At 45.1% G+C, this 16,992-nt stretch overlaps 1 protein-coding gene across 1 annotated transcript in view; it reads right to left on the reverse strand.

Moving 5' to 3' along the window:
• The window catches only part of LOC135563693 (sodium channel protein type 2 subunit alpha-like), a 66,378-nt gene that overhangs the window by 19,807 nt on the left and 29,579 nt on the right, over nt 1-16,992 (reverse strand). Inside the window, exon 2 of the mRNA XM_065006789.1 lies at nt 7,715-8,023. Coding sequence (XP_064862861.1) covers nt 7,715-7,981 — 267 coding nt within the window. The 5' untranslated portion in view covers nt 7,982-8,023. The remainder of the gene's footprint in view (nt 1-7,714; nt 8,024-16,992) is intronic.

Below are 16,992 nucleotides of genomic sequence, written 5' to 3' on the forward strand. Positions count from 1 at the left end.
GAGGGAAACAGACAGAACTAGCAGTAGAAGAATAATTAGTGTGAGGGAAACAGACAGAACTAGCGGTAGAAGAAGAAGGAGTGTGAAGGAAACAGACAGAGCTAAGAAGCGGTAGAAAAAAGAAGGAGTGTGAGAAGAGGGAAACAGACAGAACTAGCAGTAGAAGAAGAAGGAGTGTGAGGGAAACAGACAGAATTAGGAGAAGAAGAAGAAGGGAGTGAGGCAAACAGACAGAGCTAGCAGTAGAAGAAGAAGAAGAGTGTGAGGGAAACAGACAGAGCTAGTGGTAGAATAAGGAGTATGAGGGAAACAGACAGAGCTAGTGGTAGAAGAAGACTAAAGAGTGTGAGGAAACAGACAGATGCTAGTGGTAGAAGAAGACTAAAACAGAGTGTGAAGAAGAAACAGAAGAGTGAGGGAAACAGAAGAAGAGAGGAGAAGGAGTGTGAGGGAAACAGACAGAGCTAGTGGTAGAAGAAGGAGTATGAGGGAAGCAGAGATAGCTAGTGGTAGAAGAAGACGAAAAGAGTGTGAGGGAAACAGACAGTGCTGGTAGAAGAAGACGAAAGAGTGTGAGGGAAACAGACAGAGCTAGAAGGTAGAAGAAAAATAATGAGTGTGAGGGAAACAGACAGAACTACCGGTAGAAGAAGAAGGAGTGTGAGGAAACAGTCAGAACTAGCAGGAAGAAGAAGAAGGAGTGTGAGGGAAACAAAGGGGCTAGCGGTAGAAGAAGAAGAAGGAGTGGAGGAAACAGACAGAGCTAGTGGTAGAAAAGAGAAAGATTGTGAGGGAAACAGACAGAGCTAGCGGTAGAAGAAGAAGGAGTGTGAAGGAAACAGACAGAGCTAGCAGAAGAAGAAGAATTTGTGTGAGGGAAACAGACAGAGCTACCGGTAGAGGAAGAAGGAGTGTGAGGGAAACAGACAGAACTAGCAGTAGAAGAAGGGATGTGAGGGAAACAGACAGAGCTAGAAGTAGAAGAAGAAGTGGTAGAAGAAGAAGAAGGAGTGTGAGGGAAACAGATAGAGCTAGCGGTAGAATAAGGAGTATGAGGGAAACAGACAGAGCTAGTGGTAGAAGAAGACTAGAGAGTGTGAGGGAAACAGACAGTGCTAGTGGTAGAAGAAGAAGGAGTGTAAGGGAAACAGACAGAACTAGCAGTAGAAGAAGGGATGTGAGGGAAACAAACAGAGCTAGCAGTAGAAGAAGAAGGAGTGTGAGGGAAACAGACAGAACTAGCAGTAGAAGAAGGGATGTGAGGGAAACAAACAGAGCTAGCAGTAGAAGAAGAAGAAGAAGGAGTGTGAGGGAAACAGACAGTGCTAGTGGTAGAAGAAGAAGAAGAATAAGGAGTATGAGGGAAACAGACAGAGCTAGTGGTAGAAGAAGACAAAAGAGTGTGAGGGAAACAGACAGTGCTAGTGGTAGAAGAAGAAGAAGAATAAGAGTGTGAGAAACAGACAGAGCTAGTGGTAGAAGAAGATGAAAGAGTGTGAAGGAACCAGACAGAGCTAGCGGGTATAAGAAGAAGGAGTGTGAAGGAAACAGACAGAGCTAGCAGAAGAAGAAGAAGAAGGAGTGTGAGGGAAACCAACAGAACTAGTGGTAGAAGAAAACAAAATGATTGTGAGGGAAACAGACAGAGATGGTGGTAGAAGAAGACGAAAGAGTGTGAGGGAAACAGACAGAGCTAGCGGTAGAAGAAGACGAAAGAGTGTGAGGGAAACAGACAGAGCTAGCGGTAGAAGAAGAATATGGAGTGTGAGGGAAACAGACAGAGCTACCGGTAGAAAAAGAAGGAGTGTGAGGGAAACAGACAGAACTAGCAGTAGAAGAAGAAGGAGTGTGAGGGAAACAGAGGGAGCTAGTGGGAGAAGAAGAAAAAGAGTGTGAGGGAAACAGACAGAGCTAGCAGTATAAGAAGAAGATGGAGTGTGAAAACAGAGCAGAGCTAGTGGTAGAAGAAGAAGGAGTGTGAGGGAAACAGACAGACCTAGCAGTAGAAGAATAAGGATTGTGAGGGAAACAGACAGAGCTAGGGAAACAGAAGAAGAAGAAGAAGGAGTGTGAGGGAAACAGACAGAGCTGGTAGAGGATAGAAGAAGACAGAAGTTGGAAGAAGAAGGAAGTGTGAGGGAAACAGACAGTGCTAGTGATAGAAGAAGAAGAAAGAGTGTGAGGAAACAGACAGAGAAGGTGGTAGAGGATGAAGGAGTGTGAGGGAAACAGACAGAGGTAGCAGTAGAAGAAGAAGAAGTGTGAGGGAAACAGAAGAGCTAGTGGTAGAAGAAGAAGAAGGAAGTGAAACAGACAGAGCTAGAAGTAGAAGAAGAAGAGTGTGAGGAAACCAACAGAACTAGTGGTAGAAGAAAACAAAAGATTGTCAGGGAAACAGACAGAGATGGTGGTAGAAGAAGACGAAAGAGTGTGAGGGAAACAGACAGAGCTAGCGGTAGAAGAAGAAGATGGAGTGTGAGGGAAACAGACAGAGCTACCGGTAGAAAAAGAAGGAGTGTGAGGGAAACAGACAGAACTAGCAGTAGAAGAAGGAGTGTGAGGGAAACATAGGGGCTAGTGGGAGAAGAAGACAAAGAGTGTGAAGGAAACAGACAGAGCTAGCAGTAGAAGAAGAAGATGGAGTGTGAGGAAACAGAAGAGCTAGTGGTAGAAGAAGAAGGAGTGTGAGGAAATAGACAGACATAGCGGTAGAAGAATAAGGAGTGGGAGGGAAGCAAAGAGGATAGTGGTAGAATAAGAAGAAGGAGTGTGAGGAAACAGAAACAGAAAGAGCTAGCGGTTGAAGAAGAAGAAGGAGTGTGAGGGAAACAGACAGAGCTACCGGTAGAAGAAGACGAAGAGTATGAGGGAAACAGACAGAGCTGGTGGTAGAAGAAGATGAAAGAGTGTGAGGAAGAAACAGACAGTGCTAGTGATAGAAGAAGACGAAAAGAGTGTGAGGAAACAGACAGAGAAAGTGGTAGAGGATGAAGGAGTGTGAGGGAAACAGACAGAGGTAGCAGTAGAAGAAGAAGGAGTGTGAGGGAAACAAAGGGGCTAGTGGTAGAAGAAGAATAAGGAGTGTGAGGGAAACAGACAGAGCTAGAAGTAAGAAGAAGGAGGAGTGTGAGGGAAACCAGACAGAAGAAGTGGTGAAACAGAAGAAAACAAAAAGATTGTCAGGGAAACAGACAGAGATGGTGGTAGGAAACAAGAAGACGAAAAGAGTGTGAGGGAAACAGACAGAGCTAGCAGAAGAAGAAGATGGAGTGTGAGGGAAACAGACAGAGCTAGCGGTAGAAAAGAAGGAAACCAACAGAACTGAGGAAGAAAAAGAAACAGACAGAACTAGCAGTAGAAGAAGAAGGAGTGTGAGGGAAACAGACAGAGCAGTGGGAGAAGAAGAAGAAGGAGTGTGAGGGAAACAGACAGAGCTAGTAGTAGAAGAAGAAGAAGAGTGTGAGGGAAACAGAAAGAGCTAGCGGTTGAAGAAGAAGAAGGAGTGTGAGGGAAACAGACAGAGCTAGCGGTAGAAAAAGAACGAGTGTGAGTGAAACAGACAGAGCTAGCAGTAGAAGAATAATTAGTGTGAGGGAAACAGACAGAACTAGCGGTAGAAGAATAAGGAGTGTGACGGAAACAGACCGAGCTATTGGGAGGAGAAGAAGATGGAGTGTGAGGGAAACAGACAGAGGTAGCAGTAGAAGAAGAAGGAGTGTGAGGGAAACAAAGGGGCTGGCGGTAGAAGAAGAAGAAGGAGTGGAGGGAAACAGACAGAACTAGCAGTAGAAGAAGAAGGGGTGTGAGGGAAACAGACAGGGCTAGCAGAAGAAGAAGAAGAAGGAGTGTGAGGGAAACAGACAGAGCAAGTGGTAGAGGATGAAGGAGTGTGAGGGAAACAGACAGAGGTAGCAGTAGAAGAAGAAGGAGTGTGAGGGAAACAAAGGGGCTAGTGGTAGAAGAAGAAGAAGGAGTGTGAGGGAAACAGACAGAGCTAACAGTAGAAGAAGAAGGAGTGTGAGGGAAACAGACAGAACTAGCAGTAGAAGAAGGGATGTGAGGGAAACAGACAGAACTAGCAGTAGAAGAAGGGATGTGAGGGAAACAGACAGAGCTAGCAGTAGAAGAAGAAGAAGAAGAAGAAGAAGAAGAAGGAGTGTGAGGGAAACAGATAGAGCTAGCGGTAGAATAAGGAGTATGAGGGAAACAGACAGAGCTAGTGGTAGAAGAAGACTAGAGAGTGTGAGGGAAACAGACAGTGCTAGTTGGAGAGGAAGAAGGAGTGTAAGGGAAACAGACAGAGCTAGCAGTAGAATAAGAAGAAGAATAAGGAGTGTGAGGGAAACAGACAGAGCTAGCGGTAGAAGAAGGAGTATGAGGGAAACAGACAGAGCTAGTGGTAGAAGAAGATGAAAAAGTGTGAAGGAAACAGACAGAGCTAGTGGGTAGAAGAAGAAGGAGTGTGAAGGAAACAGACAGAGCTAGCAGAAGAAGAAGGAGTGTGAGGGAAACCAACAGAACTAGTGGTAGAAGAAAACAAAAGATTGTGAGGGAAACAGACAGAGATGGTGGTAGAAGAAGACGAAAGAGTGTGAGGGAAACAGACAGAGCTGGCGGTAGAAGAAGAAGATGGAGTGTGAGGGAAACAGACAGAGCTACCGGTAGAAAAAGAAGGAGTGTGAGGGAAACAGACAGAACTAGCAGTAGAAGAAGAAGGGGTGTGAGGGAAACATAGGGGCTAGTGGGAGAAGAAGACAAAAGAGTGTGAGGGAAACAGACAGAGCTAGCAGTAGAAGAGGAAGATGGAGTGTGAGGGAAACAGAGGGAGCTAGTGGTAGAAGAAGAAGGAGTGTGAGGGAAATAGACAGACCTAGCGGTAGAAGAATAAGGAGTGTGAGGGAAACAGACAGAGCTAGCAGAAGAAGAAGAAGAAGAAGGAGTGTGAGGGAAACAGACAGAGCTACCGGTAGAAGAAGACGAAAGAGTATGAGGGAAACAGACAGAGCTGGTGGTAGAAGAAGATGAAAGAGTGTGAGGGAAACAGACAGAGCAAGTGGTAGAGGATGAAGGAGTGTGAGGGAAACAGACAGAGGTAGCAGTAGAAGAAGAAGGAGTGTGAGGGAAACAAAGGGGCTAGTGGTAGAAGAAGAAGGAGTGTGAGGGAAACAGACAGAGCTAGCGGTAGAAGAAGGAGTGTGAGGGAAACCAACAGAACTAGTGGTAGAAGAAAACAAAAGATTGTGAGGGAAACAGACAGAGCAAGTGGTAGAGGATGAAGGAGTGTGAGGGAAACAGACAGAGGTAGCAGTAGAAGAAGAAGGAGTGTGAGGGAAACAAAGGGGCTAGTGGTAGTAGAAGAATAAGGAGTGTGAGGGAAGCAAAGGGAATAGTGGTAGAATAAGAAGAAGGAGTGTGAGGGAAACAGACAGAGCTAGCAGTAGAAGAATAATTAGTGTGAGGGAAACAGACAGAACTAGCGGTAGAAGAATAAGGAGTGTGAAGGAAACAGACCGAGCTATTGGGAGGAGAAGAAGATGGAGTGTGAGGGAAACAGACAGAGGTAGCAGTAGAAGAGGAAGAAGGAGTGTGAGGGAAACAGACAGAGCAAGTGGTAGAGGATGAAGGAGTGTGAGGGAAACAGACAGAGGTAGCAGTAGAAGAAGAAGTAGTGTGAGGGAAACAAAGGGGCTAGTGGTAGAAGAAGAAGAAGGAGTGTGAGGGAAACAGACAGAGCTAGCAGTAGAAGAAGAAGGAATGTGAGGGAAACAGACAGAGCTAGCAGTAGAAGAAGGAGTATGAGGGAAACAGACAGAGCTAGTGGTAGAAGAAGACGAAAGAGTGTGAGGGAAACAGACAGTGCTAGTGGTAGAAGAAGAAGAAGGAGTGTGACGGAAACAGACAGAGCTAGAGGTAGAAGAAGAAGAAGGAGTGTGACGGAAACAGACAGAGCTAGCGGTAGAAGAAGAAGGAGTGTGACGGAAACAGACAGAGCTAGCGGTAGAAGAAGAAGGAGTGTGAGGGAAACAGACAGTGGTAGTGGTAGAAGAAGAAGAAGGAGTGGTAGAAGAAGAAGAAGGAGTGTGACGGAAACAGACAGAGCTAGCGGCAGAAGAAGAAGGAGTGTGAGGGAAACAGACAGTGCTAGTGGTAGAAGAAGAAGAAGGAGTGTGACGGAAACAGACAGAGCTAGCGGCAGAAGAAGAAGGAGTGTGAGGGAAACAGACAGTGCTAGTGGTAGAAGAAGAAGAAGGAGTGTGACGGAAACAGACAGAGCTAGCGGTAGAAGAAGAAGAAGGAGTGTGACGGAAACAGACAGAGCTAGCGGTAGAAGAAGAAGAAGGAGTGTGACGGAAACAGACAGAGCTAGCGGTAGAAGAAGAAGAAAGAGTGTGAGGGAAACAGACAGTGCTAGCGGTAGAAGAAGAAGAAGGAGTGTGACGGAAACAGACAGAGCTAGCGGTAGAAGAAGGAGTGTGACGGAAACAGACAGAGCTAGCGGTAGAAGAAGAAGGAGTGTGAGGGAAACAGACAGTGCTAGTGGTAGAAGAAGAAGAAGGAGTGTGACGGAAACAGACAGAGCTAGCGGTAGAAGAAGAAGAAGGAGTGTGACGGAAACAGACAGAGCTAGCGGTAGAAGAAGAAGGAGTGTGACGGAAACAGACAGTGCTAGCGGTAGAAGAAGAAGGAGTGTGAGGGAAACAGACAGAGCAAGTGGTAGATGATGAAGGAGTGTGAGGGAAACAGACAGAGGTAGCAGTAGAAGAAGAAGTAGTGTGAGGGAAACAAAGGGGCTAGTGGTAGATGAAGAAGAAGAAGAAGGAGTGTGAGGGAAACAGACAGAGCTAGTGGTAGAAGAAGAAGGAGTGTGAGGGAAACAGGCAGAGCTAACGGTAGAAGAAGGAGTGTGAGGGAAACAAAGGGGCTAGCGGTAGAAGAAGAAGGAGTGTGAGAGAAACAGGTAGAGCTAACGGTAGAAGGAGTGTGAGGGAAACAAAGGGGCTAGCGGTAGAAGAAGAAGAAGGAGTGTGAGGGAAACAGACAGAGCTAGTGGTAGAAGAAGAAGGAGTGTGAGGGAAACAGACAGAGTTGTCTGTCTGTCTTGTCTGTCTGTCTGTCTGTCTGTCTGTCTGTCTGTCTGTCTGTCTGTCTGTCTGTCTGTCTGTCTGTGTCTGTCTGTGTCTGTCAGTCTGTGTGTCCTGCTATCCATCAGTCTGTCCTTTCCTTTACATCCTGCAAAGGCACACACAAACACGCGCACACACACGCACACTTCCTGAATCAAAGGATCAGTCACAGGGCCCAAACATGGGCATGGGGAATCCTTTCAACCCCTCCTCAAAGGCTCTGGCCACAGCCAGTTTCCATTAGGACTGATACTGACACATACACACAAACACAGACACACACATACCATTTCAGAGCATTCATAAGGATGGTCATTGTGAATACATCAGAGGAGGAAATTGGTTCAGATGTATAAAAGAACACGGGAAGATTCCAGTAATTGGAGTCGCACTAAAAAGGACATCCTTCAAGGAGGTCGAAAACACAAAGGAAAGAGATGGCAGTGGTGATGTAAGAAGTGACACACACTTGGATACAAGTTTGATATTCTCAGGCATCCAAGCACATAAGTGTAAGGACACTCAAGACACACACACCCACACACCCACCCACAGCCCCCCATCGAGAACCCCTCCCACCCCCTTCTCACTCTCTGGTTCATGAAATAGAACGGGTCGAAGTCCTCCAGTGGGACGCCCACCAGGCCGTTGGGGATGTCGCCGAAGATGCGCGGCAGCTGTTTGCCGGCCTCCAGGTCGGCCCGGGGCCTGGGCAGCTCCACATCTCCCAGGTCCTCCTGGTAGTGCTTGGTGCGCCGGGCCTCTTCCTCGGCGATCCGCTGCTCCACGGCAGCCAGGGACTCCCAGGTAAACCGGTGCAAGCTGTCAGGACCCGGTGGTAGCAGCACAGTGGCCATCTTCTCATCCTGAGTCTCCTGTCCTAGGGATGACTTCACCAGCTACCAGGAGGGGAGGGAAAGAGAGAGAGTATGGAGGGGGAGATCGGGAGACGTAAAAGGTTCATCAACATGGCAGTCACACATGGGAGGGTTATCAACCCTGAAATCAGACCTGAGTTAGCCTAAGGTCATATTTGGTTGCTATAGTACTGTATAAGAAAAGCTTGGGGGGGGTTGTCATTGATATAGCCTCGCATTCACCCCCATTATCTCTTCAGCACGGGCAATGCCTCTCTGTCCTCAAAAAAGATGGTGGCGCCAGCTCTGTCAGGAGGAATGGGTCAAAATTCACCCAATTTATTGTGGGAAGCTTGTGAAAGGCTACCCGAAACGTTTGACCCAAGTTAAACAATTTATAGGCAATGCTACCAAATACTGCATGTAAACTTCTGACCCACTGGGAATGTGATGAAATAAATAAAAGCTGAAATAAATCATTCTCTCTACTATTATTCTGACATTTCATATTCTTAAAATAAAGTGGTGATCCTAACTGACCTAAAACAGGGAATTTTTACTAGGATTAAATGTCAGGAATCGTGAAAAACTGAGTTTAAATGTATTTGGCTACGGTGTGTGTAAACTTCCGGCTTCAACTGTATCCTCCAAACACCACCTTCTCTGGCATTATCACTTAAATAAATGCTACAGGGTGCTTAAATAAATGCTTAAATCAATACACCCATCAAAATAGTCCTCAAATGCAGCATTTCAATGAGAGTCCACCACACAATAAGATATTAAAGATGTTAAACAACATCTCAGGCCTGACCCGCATTAAAGCTTATGGTAAAAGATTCCCGTCCTGTTTTGCAGCTTTATAAAACGGGTTCAATTCATCTGTGTTTGACTCCTTGGCCTTTGTGTGGCCCCCTGTGCCAGTATACCATGCATCTGAAACCTTGTCTTTTATTTCCACACAGTTTTAGTTGTTCACCGCAACCGGTACAGACCCCTGACGCAACGGACATTGTGCAGGAACAGAACGGCAGTACGCTTGGGTTGCTTTTCACCCCCTTACAGCAGAATCTTAACCAACGCAGAATCCTGCCTCTCTCATCTGTCCATGTTTTCACATCAAGCTCACATGACCCCTTATGTATAGTCTGTATAATTATCGTAGTAACCACCAGTCCAGGATACATGTGTAACATGAATATCATCAACATGTTCCGTGCTTGTATTATAGATATTTGGGGAAATATAAAGATAATTCAATGAGCGCTTGAGTTAATAACGTGTTGTTGTGTTTGCATTTGCTGTGTACATCCATGGGAAAGCATGGTGGTTAATTCAATGGACACCTCTGCTTATAAGGCGTTGTTGTTATGGAGCCCAGAGATGCTGTCTGAAAAGACACCTAATGGGGCTAAGAGAATAAACATCGCAGACCTGGATATCCTGGTAACACATCCCCACTGAAACAGAATGACTGTACTGTACTGCATTGTAATGTACTGCACTGTGCTGCACTGTACATGCATCACAAGCAGCAAATGCAGAGCTTATTTATTTTCTCATGTCTTTTGTCTATAGGTCTTTATGTAATAGGCCTACTATGGTATAGGCGATGTGGGATTGTGTGCATGCGGTCATCACTGACTCTAACATCACACACAACGTGTGGCCAAGCAGACAGGAGAACAGGGCACCAAAACGGAAGAAAACAGACAACTTGGACTCGTCCAATTACGAACGCTGATTTTTCTTTTATCCGTTGACCATTTTTTTTTTTAAACGTCCCCTAATGAACACAACCCAGATAGTATGGTGCTGTGTGTCCAAATAACATAATGTATTAATTACATTGACTGTCGCTAGGGCCTGGTGGTCAGAGCTGTCCCCTGTTCTCAACACATCAGTGACCTGTTAACCCCCCTGCACCGCTACACGGTCAGAGAACAGTAATAGGTAAGATGGTGCCGACAGACATGGCAGCTCTGCTTCTAGCTCCTATTTTTTTTTCTTTTCGCTATACACGCAATAACATCTGCTAAATATGTGTATGTGACCAATAACATCTGCTAACACCCTGTAGTCAAGTGACCTGTAGTCTAGCACCCTGTAGTCTAGCACCCTGTAGTCTAACACCCTGTAGTCTAACACCCTGTAGTCGACCACCCTGTAGTCGACCACCCTGTAGTCTAACACCCTGTAGTCTAACACCCTGTAGTCTAACACCCTGTAGTCGACCACCCTGTAGTTTAACACCCTGTAGTCTAACACCCTATAGTTTAACACCCTGTAGTCGACCACCCTGTAGTCTATCACCCTCTAGTCTAGCACCCTGTAGTCTAGCACCCTGTAGTCTAACACCCTGTAGTTTAGCACAATGTGTTCTAACACCCTGTAGTCTACACCCTGTAGTCTAGCACCCTGTAGTCTAACACCCTGTAGTTTAGCACAATGTGTTCTAACACCCTGTAGTCGACCACCCTGTAGTCGACCACCTTGTAGTCTAACTCCCTGTAGTCTAACACCCTGTAGTCTAACACCCTGTAGTCCAGCACCCTGTAGTCTAACACCCTGTAGTCGACCACCCTGTAGTCTAACACCCTCTAGTCTAACTCCCTGTAGTCCAGCACCCTGTAGTCCAGCACCCTGTAGTCTAACAAACTGTAGTCTAGCACAATGTAATCTAGCACCCTGTAGTCTAATTCCCTGTAGTCTAACACCTTGTAGTCTAACACACTGTAGTCTAACATCCTATAGTCTAACACCATGTAGTATAACAGACTGTAGTCAAATACCCTGTAGTCTAATACCTTGTAGTCTAACAAACTGTAGTTTAGCACACTGTCATTTAGCACAATGTAGTCTAGCACAATGTAGTCTAACACTTAGTAGTGCAGCAAACTAGAGTCTAACACCCTGTAGTCTAGCACCCATAGTCTAACACCCTGTAGTCTAGCACCCTGTAGTCTAACACCCTGTAGTTTAGCACAATGTGTTCTAACACCCTGTAGTCGACCACCCTGTAGTCGACCACCCTGTAGTCTAACTCCCTGTAGTCTAACACCCTGTAGTCGACCACCCTGTAGTCTAACTCCCTGTAGTCTAACTCCCTGTAGTCCAGCACCCTGTAGTCTAACAAACTGTAGTTTAGCAGACTGTAGTCTAGCACAATGTAGTCTAGCACCCTGTAGTCTAATTCCCTGTAGTCTAACACCTTTTAGTCTAACACACTGTGGTCTAACACCCTATAGTCTAACACCATGTAGTATAACACACTGTAGTCTACCACCCTGTAGTCTAACACCTTGTAGTCGAATACCCTGTAGTCTAACACCTTGTAGTCTAACAAACTGTAGTTTAGCACACTGTCATTTAGCACAATGTAGTCTAGCACAATGTAGTCTAACACAATGTAGTCTAACACTTAGTAGTGCAGCAAACTAGAGTCTAACACCCTGTAGTCTAGCACCCATAGTCTAACACCCTGTAGTCTACCACCTTGTAGTCCAGCACCCTGTAGTCTAACAACCTGTAGATTAACACCCTGTAGTCTAACACCCTATAGTCTAACACCCTATAGTCTAACACCCTGTAGTCTAACACCTTGTAGTCTATCACCCTGTAGTCTACCAATATGTAGTCTAACACCCTGTAGTCTAACAAACTGTAGTTTAGCACACTGTAATTTAGCACACTGTAGTCTAACAACCTGTAGTTTAACACCCTGCCGTCTAATGACCTGTACTCCAACACCCTATAGTCTAACACCTTGTAGTCTACCACCCTGTTGTCTACCACTATGTAGTCTAACACCCTGTAGTCTACCAATATGTAGTCTAACACCCTGTAGTCTAGCACAATGTAGTCTGTCACTATGTAGTCTAACACCCTGTAGTCTAACTCTCTGTAGTCTACCACAATGTAGTCTAACTCCCTGTAGTGTAACTCACTGTAGTCTAGTGACCTGTAGTCTACCAACTTGTAGTGTAGTGACCTGTAGTCTAGCACTCTGTAGTGTAACACCCTGTAGTCTAACACCCTGTAGTCTAGCACCATGTAGTCTAACACCATGTAGTCTAACACTATTTAGTCTAGCACCCTGTAGTCTAGCACCCTGTAGTCTAGTGACCTGTAGTCTACCAACTTGTAGTGTAGTGACCAGTAGTCACACACTGTAGTCTAGTGACCTGTTGTCTAGCGCACTGTAGTCCAACAAACTAGTCTAGTGACCTATAGTCCATCAACCTGTAGTCCAGCACCCTGTAGTCTAGTGACCTGTAGTTTAATGAACTGTACTCTAACACCCTGTACTCTAACACCCTGTAGTCTAGCACCCTGTAGTCTAGTGACCTGTAGTTTAATGAACTGTACTCTAACACCCTGTAGTCTAGCACCCTGTAGTCTAGTGACCTGTAGTCTACCAACTTGTAGTGTAGTGACCAGTAGTCACACACTGTAGTCTAGTGACCTGTTGTCTAGCGCACTGTAGTCCAACACACTAGTCTAGTGACCTATAGTCCATCAACCTGTAGTCTAGCACCCTGTAGTCTAGTGACCTGTAGTTTAATGAACTGTACTCTAACACCCTGTAGTCCAGCACCCTGTACTCTAACACCCTGTAGTCTAGCACCCTGTAGTCTAGCACCCTGTAGTCTAACACCCTGTAGTCTAACACCCTGTAGTCTAGCACCCTGTAGTCTAGTGACCTGTAGTTTAATGAACTGTACTCTAACACCCTGTACTCTAACACCCTGTAGTCCAGCACCCTGTAGTCTAGCACCCTGTAGTCCAGCACCCTGTAGTCTATCACCCTGTAGTCTAGCACCCTGTAGTCTAGTGACCTGTAGTTGAATGAACTGTACTCTAACACCCTGTACTCTAACACCCTGTAGTCTAGCACCCTGTAGTCTAACACCCTGTAGTCCAGCACCCTGTAGTCTAACACCCTGTAGTCTAGCACCCTGTGGTCTAGTGACCTGTAGTTTAATGAACTGTACTCTAACACCCTGTAGTCTAACACCCTGTAGTCTAACACCCTGTAGTCCAGCACCCTGTAGTCTAGCACCCTGTAGTCTAGTGACCTGTAGTTTAATGAACTGTACTCTAACACCCTGTAGTCTAGCACCCTGTAGTCTAGCACCCTGTAGTCTAACACCATGTAGTCTAGCACCCTGTAGTCTAGCACCCTGTAGTCTAGTGACCTGTAGTTTAATGAACTGTACTCTAACACCCTGTAGTCTAGCACCTTGTAGTCTAACACCCTGTAGTCTAACACCCTGTAGTCTAGCACCCTGTACTCTAACACCCTGTAGTCTAACACCCTGTAGTCTAGTGACCTGTAGTTTAATGAACTGTACTCTAACACCCTGTAGTCTAGCACCCTGTAGTCAGTATAGCTGGAGTACATTGAATGTAAAGGCCAGCTCGGCCAGCTTGACTGAGAGTCCATTTAGGCAAATACAATTCCTTCCCAAAATAGGGTTGATCCACTGGAGTGCACTATATAAGTCACCAGGGGCATTGAACAAGTTAAATGGGCCTTGGATTCATTTCAAAGGCTCGCTGCCTGCCCCGCTCGGGTCCTTCAGCTGCAGCACATGAGCGCAGGCGTCTAAAGTGAAGTCCGAACAAAAGGGATATGGGGGAAATACAGGGTTTACCTGAGGATAGGAGCGCGAAACTTCTGGGCCAGATGTCGATGATTTAGAACAGCTTGCTCACCACACACAAACACACACACACACACACACACACAAAAAAACAACTGGGCAAGAGCAGAGAATATCACTAGGATGCTTCTTTGCATTGTAAAACACATTGCAAAATAGGACTTTGCCACTTTCAGCACTATGATTTCGTTATGGGGCAGATAAAGAGACATGAGGCATTATGATTTATATATGATGGGCAGATAAAGAGACAGGAGGGAAATAAAGAGGGAAAGCAGAGAGCCTATCAAGAAATAATTTCAAGTAAAGATCCCCAGTGCCTATTTCTTTGCTCTGAAATTACAACCCTCTCATTTTTTATATTTCTATACTTCTGATCATAATCAAAACGACGTCACTGTCACTGATGTTTTCTTTTTCTGGTAGGATTGACAAAAGTGAGCTAAAGACCTAAGTCCTGGTCAGGTTCCCTGGCATTGAAACTAATGGGATGAAAACAGTAGGTTATTCAGTAATGCACAACATGCAGATAGAAATATATTGTAAAGAACAAATGTAATTGTCTGCTGAGTAGAATTAGGAATCATGTCAGCGATATTTCTGTCTGAAATGTTATGAACATTTCACCTCATTGAACACACCACAGCTATTGTGCCATAACCCAGGAAAACCCCAACAAATCATAACTTAACCTAATCATTATTTTACCTATCTCATTGAGGTTAAAATATTGCTTTTTCAAGGGAGACCTGGCACCTTACTTCAGTGTTGGGGTCAAGCCCACCACTCTCTGCCCCCCAATTCCACCCTAAACCCGTCTATCCTGGGACTGGGGATTGACCTGGTATTGCTTTGGGAAATCAGAAATAAAGAGCAACACATGGAGGAGCAGTGTACCAGCGGTGCCAGAGGCTAAGGGCTCAGTCAGAGCTTCTGTCCAGCCTATTCAACCGAAGCAGGGAGAAGAATCTCTCACTTTACAGGCTGTCAACATGATTTGTTTATGTTTCCTATTAAAAAAATCCCAACATGTACTAGGATGTAAGAAAAGCCATAACCCTGAAGGGACCGACTGGATGCTGTGGGATGACTCGTCTTCATACCCACACGTCCGTGTCTCACCATCGTATGGTAGCCTGGGGGGGGTGGCATTTTAACGTCATAGATTTAGCCGGTGGTAACTTGTGAAATAGACACTGGCTGGAATGCGGTTTTAACCAATCAGCATTCAGGATTAGACCCACCCGTTGTATAAATAGATATAAACAGTTAATCGGGAGATGTGAGGAAAGAATGTTGGTAGATAAGAAACATTATTTGTTTTTCTGAAGTGTTACTATGCAATTGACGATTCATTCTAGGATTTAAACAGAGTCACATAAATGGACAGAGACTTCGGGTGCATGTACGTGTCAAGCATGACATTCTCACACTCACGTACCACGGTCAACCGAGGCTGACAGCGGAGTTATTCTTCATCGTGATTGTGTGTCGTGCACCTCTAACCTTGATGCTCAGTTCGCAAAGGAGCCAGTCACTGTAAGAAGCACTGAGCCTTTCGTGGCTGTAAGTCATCCTACAAAATACAGGCTTTGTTCAATTGATTCCATAGTCACCGTGATAAGGGGGAAAGGGGATCATACTTAATCAATTGTGCCGGCGTAATAGCTGACGGCTTCTTTATCATCAGTTAGTTATTATTGAGACTTTAAAGGTCAATGCTACCGCAATGCTACCGTACCTGTAGACTTCCAGTCATTGTGCTAATGCTAGATAGTATTGGCTCGCGAAACTACAGCTAAGTTCCTTCATACTGCACGCAGTCACATATCCCTTTGACTCCCTATCAAAAGTTCCTCACTGTCCATATCACTAAGGAATTATCACAGTCCACACACATCAACACAGTCGTGAAGAAGGCACGACAATGCCTCTTCCCCCTCAGGAGACTGAAAGGATTCAGCATGGGCCCCCAGATCCTCAAATTGTTATACAGCTGCACCATTGAGAGCATCTTGACTGGCTGCATGACCACTTGATATGGCAACTGCTTGACATCTGACCGCAAGGAACTACAGAAGGTAGTGCGTATGGTCCGGTACATCACTGGGGCCGAGCTCCCTGCCAACCAGGACCTCTATACCAGGCGGTGTCAGAGGAAGGCCTTGAAAATGGTCAAAGACTACAGCCAACCAAGTAATACACTGTTATCTTTGCTACGGTACGGCAAACAGTCCCGATGCACCAAGGCTTGAACCAATAGGACCCTGAACAGCTTCTACCCCCAATCCATAAGAATGCTAAATAGTTAGTTAAATATACTGAACAAAAGAATTCATCCAACATGCAACAATTTAAATGGTTTTACTGAGTTACAGTTCATATAAAGAAATCAGTCAATTGAAATAAATTCATTAGTTCCTAATCTATGGATTTCAAGAGTGGGCAGGGGCGCAGACATGGGTGGGACTAGAAGGGCATAGAATGAGTGTTTCCCCACAAAAGGGCTTTATTGCCAACATAAATATTCCTAATTTTCATCAGTTGTCCGGGTGGCTGATCACAGACGATCCCACACGCGAAGAAGCCGGATGTGGAGGTTCTTGGCTGGCATGGTTACACGTGGTCTGTGGTTGTGAGGTCGGTTGGACATACTGCCAACTTCTCTGGAGGCTGCTTATGGTAGAGAAATTAACACTAAATTCTCTGGGAACATTTCTGGTGGATATTCCTGCAGTCAGCATGCCAATTGCACAATCCCTCAAAACATCTGTGGCATTGTGTTTTATGACAGAACTGCACATTTTAGAGTGGCCTTTTATTGTCCCCAGTACAAGGTGCACCTGTGTAATGATCTTGGCTCACTAACAGGAACGTAAACCAATATGTGGACAGAATTTCAGACAAATAATATTTTTGTGAGTATGGAACATTTTTGGGATATTTAATTTCAGCTCATGAAACATGGGACCAACACTTCACATGTTCATTCATATTTTTGTTCAGTTAACCAATAGCTACCAGGACTATCAGCATTGACCCTTTTTGCACAAATTATTTTGAATCATCACATACGCAGCAGTTACTGTTTATTATCTATTCTGTTGCCAAGTCACTTTACCCCTACCTATACGTACAGTTGAAGTCGGAAGTTTACATACACCTTAGCCAAATACATTTAAACTCAGTATTTTACATTTCCTGACATTTAATCCAAGTAAAAATCACCTGCCTTAGGTGTTAGGATCACCACTTTATTTTAAGAATGTGAAATGTCAGAATAATAGTAGAGAGAATTATTTATTTCAGCTTTTATTTCTTTCATCACATTCTCAGTGGGTCAGA

This window comes from Oncorhynchus nerka, linkage group LG22 (genome assembly GCF_034236695.1).
Source record: "Oncorhynchus nerka isolate Pitt River linkage group LG22, Oner_Uvic_2.0, whole genome shotgun sequence".
Taxonomy (NCBI): domain Eukaryota; kingdom Metazoa; phylum Chordata; class Actinopteri; order Salmoniformes; family Salmonidae; genus Oncorhynchus; species Oncorhynchus nerka.